This window comes from Brachyhypopomus gauderio, chromosome 11, assembly GCF_052324685.1.
Source record: "Brachyhypopomus gauderio isolate BG-103 chromosome 11, BGAUD_0.2, whole genome shotgun sequence".
Lineage (NCBI taxonomy): Eukaryota > Metazoa > Chordata > Actinopteri > Gymnotiformes > Hypopomidae > Brachyhypopomus > Brachyhypopomus gauderio.
The window spans coordinates 22,521,262-22,535,894 of NC_135221.1; the positions used below are offsets into that span (position 1 = coordinate 22,521,262).

The window sequence follows — 14,633 nt, forward strand, 5'->3', positions numbered from 1 at the left end:
GGAATTACAAGAGGCTCGTATTTGTTAACGTAATACAAGAAAACTGTTCATTCAGACAGCTATTTGTTGTGAAACGAAGTAGTTACAATTTCAAACATTTTCAAGTATTTAGCCTAAATTCCAGCACTTTTCAAATCTGAAACAAAAAGCAACATTAAAATTGGTCAGGTAAATGTTCCTTCCCCTGTTTTTGAGGGGTGTTTCTTTATACCAACACACATCGTTTCGGAGAACACTGCACAGAATGTGACGCGGCAAGTATAAAGTTTGCGTGAGGTGGGCGGAGCCACTGTGATGACGCCCCTCCGGCCAGAGGAGGATGGGCTCCCCCCCTGAGTCTTGGTTCCTCTCAAGGTTTCTTCCTCATGCAAAAACTAGGGAGTTTTTCCTTGCCACTGTCGCCTTTGGCTTGCTCACTGGGGGCTAGGACTCGGCACTTGTAAAGCTGCTTTGTGACAACAACTGTTGTAAAAAGCGCTATATAAATAAAATTTGATTTGATTTGATTTGATGACATCATTATTGTTTGTGTGGCCCTCTGAGACAATTCAGGTTTCTCATGTGGCCCCCTGTAAAAATTAATTGCCCACCCCTGCTCTAGAGTCTCCAAGAGTCACCAGTGTAATCTATGCTGGCAAACAGCACTCATGCCGCTGTGTATTTTACAACATTTATATTCACTACAGTGAAATTTTATAGCATTGTCAGCCAGACACCTAACTAAAGCACATTTAAAAAGAACACATTGACCAAAAATATATAGCTAGGCTCTACAGAGCCAGGCTGGGACTTGACACGGTCGCCGTGCCAATGCAGAGGGCATGAAGGGGAAGTAACGTTTAATGAAGAGAACTGGTAAATAATACGAGTGACGTTACTTAGCAACACTGAACATTAACAGTATATAGAACTAGGTACATAGATGAAGGGACACCATGAACAAAAACACTCACAAATCTACATCAAAGACAGAGACTACATGGAGAACTGAAACTACAACAATTACAGTATAAGCCATAAGCTAAACACATAGGAACAAACATGGATATGTTAAGAGCCATGACAGAATGACAGAAAACAAGGTATATATACATACTGAGCTAATGAGCACCTTGGAATAAGGAACAGCTGAAAACAATAACCGAGGTTGTGACTAGGCTGAAAGAAAACCAAGGCTACGAAAAACCAAGGTGGAGCTAGGACAAAAAAACAGACAAGTAGAGGCAGAGCAGACCTGACACACACACAAAAGAGCAGACCTGACACACACACAAAAGAGCAGACCTGACACGCACACAAACACACACACACACAAGAGCAGACCTGACACACACACACACACACGAGCAGACCTGACACACACAGAAGAGCAGACCTGACACACACACACAAGAGCAGACCTGACACACACACACACAAGAGCAGACCTGACACACACACACACACACACACACACACACACACACACACACACACACACACACACACACACACAAGAGCAGACCTGACACACACACACACAAGAGCAGACCTGACACACACACACACACACACACACACACACACACACACACACACACAAGAGCAGACCTGACACACACACACACACAAGAGCAGACCTGACACACACTCACACAAGAGCAGACCTGACACACACACACACACACAAATGCAGACATGACACACACACACACACACACACACACACACACACACACACACGAGCAGACCTGACACACACACTCAAACAGACCTGACACGCACACAAAAGAACAGACCTGACACGCACACAAAAGAACAGACCTGACATACACACACAAGAGCAGACCTGACACACACACAAGAGCAGACCTGACACACACACACACACACACCCACACAAGAGCAGACCTGACACACACAAACACACAAGAGCAGACCTGACACAGACACACACAAGAGCAGACCTGACACACACACACACACAAGAGCAGACCTGACACACACACACACACACAAGAGCAGACCTAACACACACACACACACAAGAGCAGACCTGACACACACAAAAGAACAGACCTGATACACACACACAAACAGACCTGACACACACACAAAAGAACAGACCTGACACGCACACATAAGAACAGACCTGACACACACACACACACAAGAGCAGACCTGACACACACACACAAGAGCAGACCTGACACACACACACAAGAGCAGACCTGACACACACACACAAATGCAGACATGACACACACACACACAAGCAGACATGACACACACACACACAAGAGCAGACCTGACACACACACACACAAGAGCAGACCTGACACACACACACAAAAGAGCAGACCTGACACACACAAGAGCAGACATGACGCACACACACAAATGCAGACATGACGCACACACACAAATGCAGACATGACGCACACACACACACATGAGCAGACCTGACACACACACACACACACACACGAGCAGACCTGACACACACACACACAAGCAGACCTGACACACACACACAAGAGCAGACCTGACACACACACACAAGAGCAGACCTGACACACACACAAATGAGCTTAGAGGCAAGATAAATTAACTTGAATATTGATAAAGGTTTAGTCTCGACTTGGGGACCATCAGCTGAGGCAGTTCTGCAGACTGGAGGGATCTCAAAGGAAGAAAGGCTGTTGGTAGGTCCACTAAATAAGCCAGAGTTGATCTATGCAAAGATTTATAAACTACTACTAAAAACCCAAAAAAATATTCTAAGATCCACAGGGAGTCGGTGAAGAAAGGCTAGTGTGAGGCTAGCACAAGTGTGAAGCTAGCACAAGTGTAATATATTCTCTTTTTCAAGCAGCAATGTTTTGGACTAGCTGTAACCTAACAACCTCATAATCTGTCCTAAACATATATAATAACTGTTACAGTAGTCTAAACCTGAAGAAATAAAAGTATGAATAACTTTTTCAAATAATAAAAAAGATAAATTCAGTATAAATAAATAGCAGAATTTTGTTATCATAGTTGGTTGTCCAGAAAATTCAATAATTCAGTATTATTGTTTCAGTTAAGCAACATGAGCAAAACTCACACACACACACACACACACACACACACACACACACACACACACACACACACACACACACACACAGTCCCCCTACACTACTGTACACACACACACACACACACACACACACACACACACACACACACACACACACACACAGTCCCCCTACACTACTGTACACACACACACACACACACACACACACACACACACACACACACACACACAGTCCCCCTACACTACTGTACTCACACACACACACACACACACACACACACACACACACAGTCCCCCTACACTACTGTACTTGAGTAAGCCAGTGTTGTAATGGTCAACTGTGCTGCAGGACTGCTCCCCTAAAACCCAGAGCCAGGTGAGGAAGATGCTGGAGGCTGGGCAGGTGGAACAGAGAGGCAGGAAGCCTTTATCCCCATCATGTGCCTCAAGCCTTGCCTTCAAACCCCAGATGCATTGCAAAACAAGTCAGAAGAGCCCCCCATCAGAGAGGAAATGTAAGTTCACACAGCTCTGATTTCTCTCAGTTGTGATGTTCCAACCCAGACCTATAGTATGACTCATCAAGCTATGTTTGAGTGATGTTTTCTTTTTTTTCATTGTGCGACTTCTATCTGCCTGTTATTCCTATTTCTTTTTCTCCTAAGTGGATGACCTCTGGAAGACTCCTCTTACCATAGAAGATCTTATATGCTACAGCTTCCAGGTGGCACGAGGGATGGAGTTCCTGACGTCTCGTAAGGTACAGAATACATCACAGCATTTGCTTTGACCTTTGCTTCAAGACCTACCAGTAATTTGCAGTTCTGTAATAAGAATTACTAACGTTGTGTGACTAGTGAAAAATGCCCTCTCTTGACCACTGTGGCTCAATAAAACTAAATGTCAAGCAATAAAGTTAAATATCAAGTCAGACGTCTATAAATAATAAAAAGAATGTGTAGGTTAGCAAAGCAAACACGTCTTACCGTGCTTATTTCTACCTGGCAGTGCATCCATCGGGACTTGGCAGCTCGAAACATTTTGCTTTCAGAAGACAATGTGGTGAAGATTTGTGACTTTGGACTGGCTCGTGACATCTACAAGGACCCAGACTACGTACGGAAAGGCAATGTGAGGAAAATCATTATTACTATTTTATTGAAATAATCCTCTTCATTGGTTCTTCCCAACCCAGTTTAAAAATGTCAAGCAGTGGAGAAAAATCTGAATATGAAATAGATGGTTAAGCTTAAACACTATGATCTGCACTTGCTGTTGCAGGCCAGACTGCCTCTCAAGTGGATGGCACCCGAGAGCATCTTTGACAAGGTGTACACCAGCCAGAGTGATGTCTGGTCTTTTGGTGTACTGCTGTGGGAGATCTTCTCACTGGGTAGATTATATTCTCACTCCTGCAGGATTAAGTTAAAGGGCAAAGAAAACTGCAGATTAATGCTTCTCCAATTCATTAGCCTCCAGGCTACGCTAAGTTTAAAGGTTAGTGTTTGACATCTTTGACATTGGTTATAACAGTACGGTGCACATCTTGGCCTACAGGAGCTTCACCTTACCCAGGGATTCAGATTGATGAGGAGTTCTGTAAACGGCTGAAAGATGGCACCAGGATGAGGGCACCCGACAACGCCTCCCCTGAAATGTCAGCATATTTTGTCATGTCACACATAAAATAAGCCATTCTAAGATTACCATTTGAAACAGCGTTGTGTCTCTGTCTCCCCCTACTGGCAGATATGGGGTCATGCTGGCCTGCTGGCAGGGCCAGCCCAAGGAAAGGCCCACATTTCCTGTGCTAGTTGAGATACTGGGAGACCTTCTGCAAGACAACAGCCTACCAGTGAGTTTTGTTTTTCCTTCATAACCAAACAGGTTTGCACTATATTTACTGTACATACACAATTAATGTCCATGTTTAGACACACAGATGTAGTTGGACATCTTTTGGTCTTCAGCACTGCAGCAGATTCCACTAGGTGTTGAAATCATTCTGCAGGAATCTTGGATAGAACAGGACAGAACTAGACAGAACTAGACAGAACAGTACAGAACAGGACAGCTTCTTGCAGTTGCCACAAATTATATGGAGGTACTGAAATGCTCTGAACAGTCCATTCTACCCAGACATGCTCTATAGAACTAAGATTGGGGAAATGTGCCAGGCAAGCTAAAAAACTTCAGGAACCAATCCAGGAGTCTTTGGCCCTTGTGGCATTGTGCTTTGTCTTGCTGTAAGTTTCCTTGCAATGAAGAGATGAACTTGGTTGGTCACAATGCTTTGATAGGTCCTACTGTCCAAACGTCCATGCACAGGCATCAAAGGACCCAGGATGTACAAAGAAAACATTCTCTATACCCTGTAATGATTACATCATCTCTACCAGCAGTGGCGGCCTCTGACAAATATCTCAGTCAATTGTTGTGATGAAATCCAAGGTGACCATTACAGTGGGTAAATAAAAAACAGTGACTTAACCAATGAAAATATAATAATAAATATATATTTCTCTTTACATTATAGACTGTACAATATTTGTGCACCGATATATCTTGTAAATATCATCTTGGTTAAAGCTCTACAATGACATTTAACATCTCTCAATTCACTCTCACAAACAACTTTAAACATGGAGAGAGGCCAAATTTTCCATTAATTAAATTAAGTGAATTTTTCCCACTGACAATAATTTCTGTATTCCTCAGACAGCATTTTATTTTAGGTGTTGCATTTTAGAATATAAATGGGCAACAGCATTAAGGATGGAACAGAGTGCAGGTGTGACGGGCAGGGAGTGCGAACAAAAAGGAAGCGATCACGCCAAGTCTTAGGGAAAAAGGATGGTTTAATGGAGAAGTGTGCAAACCAAAAACCCATAGTAGATCCGAATTAAGGGTATAATGACCAGCGGTCAACTGGTACAAAGACAATCAATCAATCAAATTTTATTTATATAGCGCTTTTTACAAGAGTTGTTGTCACAAAGCAGCTTTACAAGTGCCGAGTCCTAGCCCCCAGTGAGCAAGCCAAAGGCGACAGTGGCAAGGAAAAACTCCCTAGTTTTTTGCATGAGGAAGAAACCTTGAGAGGAACCAAGACTCAGGGGGGGAGCCCATCCTCCTCTGGCCGACACCGGTCACCATGACAACAACAACAATATAGACAGAATGTAGACAGAATGTAAAAGATGCAATAATGTCCATTTAGACCGAATATAAAAGATGTAATAATGTCCATCATGGTGTAGGCATCCGGTTAGGCAGGAGGTGGCCGGCCAGGATGGATCGCTTGTCTCTCCTCATCTCATTATTCCTCAAGCAGGCGGGCAGCCATGTGGAGAAATGAAACAGGGAAAATTAGCTCTGTATGAGGACATATACAGGACAGGTAAAATTATAAACATTTCTGGAGTGTGGCAGCAACTCCGGCACTAAGTTAAATTATTACAGCCTAGCTAAAAAAGGCAGAACCAGAAGGTAACATAGGCTTGGGGGCATTCTGAGACAATGGCATCCGTCCACTGCACTGTCAACAAACTTGAGTGACCACGAGTAGTGACAGGGCGACAGCACCAGCACCCCAGTCTACCATAAAACCCTTCGTCTATGAACCCCTGGATCTGTACCTTTATCTAAGGGGGATATTAATTATCAAACGCTAGACTAAATAAGTGGGTTTTCAACCTAGATTTAAAGATTGTGACTGTGTCAGAGTCCCGGACACATTTAGGAAGATTATTCCAAAGCTGGGGGGCCTTATAAGAAAAGGCTCTTCCCCCTGCTGTTACCTTGTTAATTTGTGGAACTAATAACAGACCAGCACCCTGTGATCTTAGTTGACGTGGGGGTTCATAGTAGGAAATAAGTTCCTGGAGGTATTCAGGAGCAAGCCCGTGTAGTGCTTTATATGCTAATAACAGAATTTTAAAATCAATACGAAATTTAACTGGGAGCCAATGCAGGGCTGATAGGACTGGTCTAATATGCTGAAATTTTCTAGTTCTGGTCAGAACTCTAGCTGCGGCATTTTGAACTACTTGAAGTTTATTTAGATTCCTATTTGAACATCCTGACAGTAGTGAATTGCAGTAGTCTAGTCTAGAGCTAACAAAGGTGTGCACCAATTTTTCTGCATCATCCTGTGATAATGCATTTCTTAATTTGGCAATGTTGCGGAGATGTAGAAAAGCTATCCTAGTAGTATTATCTATATATTTATCAAATGATAGGTCGGAGTCGAGTATGACGCCTAGGTTTTTGGCTACTGTGCCAGGTGTAATGGGATAGTCTGCAAGATTAAGCATTAAATTTGGAATTTTCTGTCTTGCGGCCTTAGGGCCCACAAGGAGAACTTCTGTTTTGTCCTCATTTAATTGTAGGAAGTTTAGAGACATCCAGCATTTAATATCTCTTACACAGGCCTCAATTTTTCCTAAACTGAGTTTGTCATCGGGTTTGGCTGTTATGTAAAGTTGAGTGTCATCCGCATAGCAGTGAAAATTGACACCATGTTTGTTTATAACTGTGCCCAATGGTAGCATATATAATGTAAATAATAGTGGTCCTAAGATGGAGCCTTGTGGGACCCCATATTTAACCATTGTACGTTTGGATGAAATATTATTGAGCTCTACAAACTGATAGCGATTTGTTAAATAAGACTGAAACCATGAAAGGGCTGCGCCTGAGACTCCAACCCAGCGTTCTAACCTTTCTAGCAAGAGCCTGTGATCAATTGTGTCGAAAGCTGCACTAAGATCAAGAAGCACTAACAGTGATACATAGCCTTGATCTGATGCAAGGAGGAGATCATTTGTTACTTTAACTAATGCTGTTTCAGTACTGTGATGGGGCCTAAAACCAGATTGGAACTTTTCAAATGTGTTATTCCTATGCAGATATAGGCATAATTGCTGGGCAACAGCTTTTTCTATGATCTTAGATATAAATGATGTGTTTGAAATGGGTCTATAATTAGATAGCACAGTCGGATCAAGATTTGGTTTCTTGATCAGAGGTTTGATAATTGCTAATTTACATGATTTGGGTATGTGACCTATTGTAATGGATGAGTTAACTATAGTTAGAAGAGGTTCAGTTACAGCTGGTAATACCTCTTTTAATAACTTTGAGGGAACTGAGTCTAGTGTGCAGGTAGTACAATTTAAGGAGGAAATTATTTTCTCTAATTCTGATTTTGGGAGTGGATGAAAAGCATCAAGTTTTTCTCCCGGTATGTAATTTAAATCAATATCAACCAAACCAGATGACATACCAGTTGTATTGCTAATAAAGGGTTTTATATTTTGTCTAATATTCTCTATTTTATTATCAAAGAAATCTATAAATACATTACTAGTGAGGTTTACTGGAATCTGAGGTTCTGTGCCTGCTTGATTTTTTGTAAGTTTAGAAATAGTATTAAAAAGAAATCTAGGATTGTTTTTATTTTTCTCTATCAGTGAGGCTAAGTATGCTGAGCGTGCTTTAGTGAGAGCCCGTTTGTATTCAATAATGCTATCCTTCCAGGCACAGTGGAATACTTCCAACTTAGTAGATCGCCATTTCCGCTCTAATTTACGTGCTATTTGTTTTAAGTTTCTAGTTTGGTCAGTGTACCACGGGGCGAGCTTTTTGGATCTAGCTTTTTTATATTTTAGTGGAGCTACTATATCTAGAGCTGATCTGCAGGTATTCTCTAAGTAGTCGGTTAGACTATCTAACTCTCCTGGATCGGATGGCGAGTGGGCTAAAGCAGTTAAGTCAGGGAGGGTTTCAATAAACTGTGTTGCTGTTGATGAATTTATCGAGCGCTTTATACACTGCCGAGGAGACGGGCGGGTATTTATGTTAAGGTGAAAATCGAATTTTACTAAATAATGATCGGAGATTGCTACGGTTTGCGGGAGTATGTTTATATTATCTACGTCGATACCCAGCGTTAATATTAGATCTAGGGTATGATTTCAATAATGTGTAGGTCCTACTACGTTTTGTTTGATGCCGACAGAGTTCAATATAGAAGTAAAAGCCCTTGTCAGTGGATCCTCCGCATTATCAAAGTGTATGTTAAAGTCTCCTACCATTATTATTTTCTCACTACATACTGCTAAATTTGCTGCAAAATCGGTGAAATCGTTTAAGAAATCTGAGTAAGGCCCTGGTGGTCTGTATACATTAGTTAGGGAGAATGTACTTTTATTTTCAGATGGACTAATTACATTAATAGACTGCATCTCAAATGAGTTTGAGATATCTAAGTATTTCTGAACAATCACGATAGATTATACATATTCCACCTCCTCTGCCTGACAGTCTAGGTCTATGTATATAACTATATCCCACAGGAGTGGCTTCGTTTAGAGTTAAATAATCACCAGATTGAACCCACGTTTCAGTTAGACAAAGAATATCAATTTTCTGGTCTGTTATAAGTTCATTTACAAAAACTGCTTTTGAGTTGAGCGATCGAATATTGATTAATCCAATTTTCAGATCGGTCATATAGGTTGTAATAATTTGATATGAAGTCTGAATATTAGTTAAAAACTTCGGGCGGACTATTTTCTTATGATTTAAGCATGGACGTAATTTTGATTTCAAAAGTGGGGGGGACATGGATTCGTCGCTATTTAAATATTTGGTTTTAACCATAAAAACTGGGGGGGGGGACCAAAACCGGCTTTTGAAAAAGTGGGGGGGACATGTCCCCCCCCAAAATTACGTCCCTGGATTTAAGACATATATAGGCAAACAAACGACCCTCAGCTGAGACGGATCACGGGCTCCGCCCACCTGAGGGACGCAATCGTAACAAAACAACAACACAACAGCCGCTGTGGACGGGAGCGACCGGTAGGGGCCCGCCTAAAGCCTGGTTTATACTCGACGCGCCGCGAGCAGCGCGAGGGTCCGCGCGGCGAAAATGACATAATCGCTGTGGCTCCGCCCGTGCGCGAGGGCCTCGCGCGCTGTCGCGGCGCGAGGTCGTGCACCTCTCGAATTTTGTAACTTCGCGCGCGCGCCGCGCTTCAGCACGATGGACAAAGTCATGTTTGCCGGGTTCATACACCTATACAAGGTGGAATTAAAGCACTTGTACGTCACTTTAAAGGTCCATTTCAATATTTCCCAGCACGTTAAACTTAATTAAGTTAAATATTTATACATATACTCGAAATGAATCGAAATAATTCGCTTTTTTTATCACATTAGTTTATGGTTGTTTATTTTCAAAACGCCCAATCTTAACGTCTTCACGTTCTCTCATGTTTTGCCCTGGAATTACAAGAGGCTCGTATTTGTTAACGTATCGTTTCGGACAACACTGCAAAGCCATATTTACGTTTGATGCCTGATGTGTATATATACGGTCTCTGGTCAGGTAAAAATGTTCTTTCACCGGTTTTGCAAGGGTTTTTTATTCTCCACTGCCACCTATCGCCACCTATCGTTTCGGAGAACACTGCAGCGACGCTCGCGACGTTCGCGAAAGTATAAACGCCTACACCGCTCGCGCAGGGTCGCGCGAGGTGGGCGGAGTCGCGCGCTACGGTCGCTCGCGAAAGTATAAACCAGGCTTAACCGTGACAGCAGCGAAAGCAGAACAGGGTGCGAGCTACTTCACAGCCTGCTAGCCATGTTTTCCCTTCATACCAGTTTTGCGAAAATCCTGTTTCCCTGCCCGTTTTGTTTATTATGCCTGTGTACCTATCCAGTTTGGACTGCCTACCTGATATGACCCATGCCTGCCCTTACGACTACGTCTATGGAATTCCCTGTAATAAATCTCGCTCTCCTCAACGTTTGTGTCCATCTCCTCGCTCCGCAGTGCGTGCTGCGTTACACCTGGGTTTCTCTTACAAATAGTAATGTGTTATGTATGATGCATGTGTTATTTGTTTGGCCCTACACCTTATAGGCATGCCGCAAGCCTCTGAATTTGCCCCTCTGAACCATTTCACCTGTGCGCTTAACTACTCAATATGCTGTGTTTCCAGTTAGATTTGAGGTATAAAATTATGTTGGGTCAGGCTAAGATCAGGTTCCTCTCTTAGGGAGCGACCTGTTCTTTATGATTCATTTGTCATTTCACTGGTCCACCATCAATAAGGCCTTAAATAAGCCTCTGAAACTGCCCCTTTAAATCCAGAGGTGGGACCAAGTCAGTGTTTTGCAAGTCTCAAGTAAGTCCAAGTCTTTATCCTCAAGTCCCGAGTCAAGTCTCAAGCAAAGACAGTCAACTCAAGTCAAGTCTCGAGTCAAGACAAGCAACCGTCAAGTCAAGTCCCAAGTCTCAAACTTGGAATTTCAAGTCCTTTCGAGTCTTTTTTTTTTACAGGCACCAGCGCTTTACGAATGCTATGCTGATGCGTTTCTTTACTCGTTTTGTTGGTGTCCGCCAGCCAAAAGATGACAGATCATTTACATTTTATCTTCTCTTAATTACATAAATGTACTTAAACAAGAATGTTTCGTTACATCATTTTACACGAAAATAGCAAGCTTCATCGTAAGCAAGATGCTGTCATATGAATGGTTATTCTAAACATTTGGATAAAATGTTTAAATATAGACTAATAAAAGGTTAGGGTTATTTTTTCATTGTTTTCTGTTATTGTGGGGTCACGGTGTAGGCTACTATTGTTACCTGGAGATTCAGTGGGGTCACATATTCTGATGGCTGCCGTCAGAATTGGTGACCCCAGTTAAAAAGGCTCACCTGTACATCCCATTCATGATTTCTTTGTTGGCTGCAATGGTGAGGGGATGGTAAATCTTGTTTAAGTACATTTATGTAATTAAGAGACAATAAATGTAAATATAAACATAAAATATAAACTGTCATATTTTGGCTCGTGGACACCAACAAAACGAGTAAAGAAAGTGCATCAGCGTAGTTTACGTAGCATTCGTAAAGCGTTTGTGCCTCTGAACAGAAACTGTGAAATAGCGCCCCCTGTGGTCACAAAACTCGACGGTCACAGAATCTGGTGTAACGCCGGTCTGCGTCAGAAGGACGGAAATGAAATTAATGGGGCGCACTTTATAAATATTAATATGCGTTTTAAAATTTAGATTTGGGGTAAAAAAAAAATCAAGTCTTTGCAAGTAAACAGGTTCAAGTCCAATTCAAGTCCCAAGTTATTGGTGTAAAAGTCCAAGTCAAGTCTAAGTCTCTGAATATTTTTTCAAGTCAAGTCAAAAGTCTTAATATTAATGACTCGAGTCTGACTCGAGTCCAAGTCATGTGACTCGAGTCCCCACCTCTGTTTAAATCCATTCACCTATATGCCCACTGCTCAATATGCCATGTTGTGTGCTGGTATTTCTTCTTCCAGTATTTCATTTGTGTTCTAGAACAGCATTTCTGTGTTTTTAGTTTTCAAATCTAAGAATATGTTTCCTTATGTTAGAAATGCTGACGAATTCAATCATCATGTACAAATTGCATACAATTGTAATGACTTGAAATAGAAACCATTTTACAAAAGGAATGCTTTCATTATATTTTAATATATTTTTCTACATTCACAAAATCAATATGGAAAACAATAACCTCTTAATGTATGCTCCTATGCTCGTTTGTTTAATCTATCTCTTTTAAACAAAGCGCGCAGCAAACACGCATCGTGAACACACCCTTTTTGAATAAGGAACCAAATAATGTGGCGTTGTGATGACGTAAGCAAGCTCGGGCCGGCTTGATGAAGGCTGTGTGAGTGCAGGCCGGAGGGGGAGTGGGGAGAGATGATAATCGGGCCCCAGCACGAAACGAGCAAACCGTGCCTAGTGTGAGTACGCCCTGAAAGTGCGAATAAGTAACTTCAGCATCGTCTCTTCGGCAACGTCCAACCTAGGCCGACCTCGCACTGGGCGGTTTTCCATGGTCCCCGATCCAGACCTTAAGCGTTCTACCACTTCACATATATTCCGACATACAACAGTATTAATCTGTATGTTGGTGAAAGCTTGGATATTGCCAAGCCTGTCTAAGATTACTTCACATCTAAGCAATACATAATCTTCGTCCTGGGAATTCGCCAACCTCATAATCTCATTTGCCGTTTCTAGTAAAACGTCTGCCATGTTGCTGTGTGCTGCAATCCGTGTATCATTCGTTCATTTGATATTCAACTGAAAATCAAAATCGGAAAATCAAAAAAACTATTCATTATTTTGTTTTTTGTTTTGAATATAAAAACAAAAAAACAAACCAGGCTTGTAAATCCGTGTATCATTCGTTCATTTGATATTCAACTGAAAATCAAAATCGGAAAATCAAAAAAACTATTCATTATTTTGTTTTTTGTTTTGAATATAAAAACAAAAAAACAAACCAGGCTTGTATTTTTCTGTTTTTTATTTGATGATCCAAACAAAAATAGCTAAATTAAAAATCGGATTTGGAGCCGAACTTGATTTTGATTTTTTATATTGACCCATTTGTGTGCCCCGGAAGTTACTGATTTGTTTATTCTTCGTGGGCTTCGTTTGTGTGGGAGTGCACTGCAGTGTTACTTGTACTACTTTAATTAAAGATTTATTTGAAGGTGGTAAGACGCATCAAAATACTGCGGTAAAGTTGGTTTCACGTTCGCACATTCAGAATTCGTTCTTCAATAGCTTTAAGACCAAAAGACTTAAAGTGCCAAAATATGTCAATTCTAATTTCTGGCAACATAAACAACCACCTACAACGTAACATGTTATTTAAAATGTACTGCAGTCACCTCTGCAACATCTAAGGCACAGGGTTGCCAACTTTTCAAGATCACTTGGAGTGAGATTTGAACCTGGGGGGGGGGGGGGGGGGTAACGAGTGTAAATTGATGACCGGGGGGGTTGCGAACGTAAATTCGCCACCCCGTTGAACACAAATTAAGTATTATATCACGATCGGTCGATCGCCGGTGGTTGGCGCCAGAGCGAACTAGTAACACATTGAATCATAGATGTGGATCAGAGGTAAATAAACTAGTTTTTTTTCCGGCGTGAGAAATCGGATGTGTGGCGTGTGAAGACAGTCAAATGCGTGTGTTGGCAACAGTGATGTCAGTAACGCGTTACTTAGTAACGCATTACTCTAAAAAGTACTCTTACCACTTTTTCCGGTAACGAGTAATATAACGCGCTACTATTTCCAGATTAAAGTTACTTATCCAAGTAACTGTGCGTTACTATTTTTGCTTTCTTCTTGGCTCAGTTCTACTTTTGCGTCTGACTGTAGCGCTCGACTCGCACGCTGCGCGCGACCCTGAGAGCCCGAGCGCGTTTTACAAGTCATTTTTTGCAGTGTCCTCCCGTAACGATATGTGGTAGTATAAAGAAACACACCTCAAAAACAGGGGAAGGAACATTTACCTGACGAATTTTAATGTTGCATTGTGTTCCATGTTTGAAAATTTACCACGTGCTGGAATTTTGGCTAATGTGGCCTACTTTAAAATGCTTGAAATTGTAATGGTATTTCGTTTCACAAGCTGTTTGACTGAATAGTTCGCTTGTATTACGTTTACAAATAAATTTACAAAAATAATACCGCGCAGCTACACAA

The 14,633-nt window shown here is 41.7% G+C and overlaps 1 protein-coding gene across 3 annotated transcripts in view; it reads left to right on the top strand.

The window, feature by feature from the left end:
- Window positions 1-14,633, top strand: part of flt4 (fms related receptor tyrosine kinase 4) — a 120,584-nt gene that overhangs the window by 94,929 nt on the left and 11,022 nt on the right. For all 3 annotated transcript variants that reach the window (XM_077022740.1, XM_077022741.1, XM_077022742.1), the window contains 6 exons: window positions 3,414-3,579; window positions 3,730-3,824; window positions 4,073-4,195; window positions 4,346-4,457; window positions 4,622-4,721; window positions 4,814-4,919. In XM_077022740.1, the coding sequence (XP_076878855.1) occupies window positions 3,414-3,579; window positions 3,730-3,824; window positions 4,073-4,195; window positions 4,346-4,457; window positions 4,622-4,721; window positions 4,814-4,919 (702 nt within the window). The remainder of the gene's footprint in view (window positions 1-3,413; window positions 3,580-3,729; window positions 3,825-4,072; window positions 4,196-4,345; window positions 4,458-4,621; window positions 4,722-4,813; window positions 4,920-14,633) is intronic.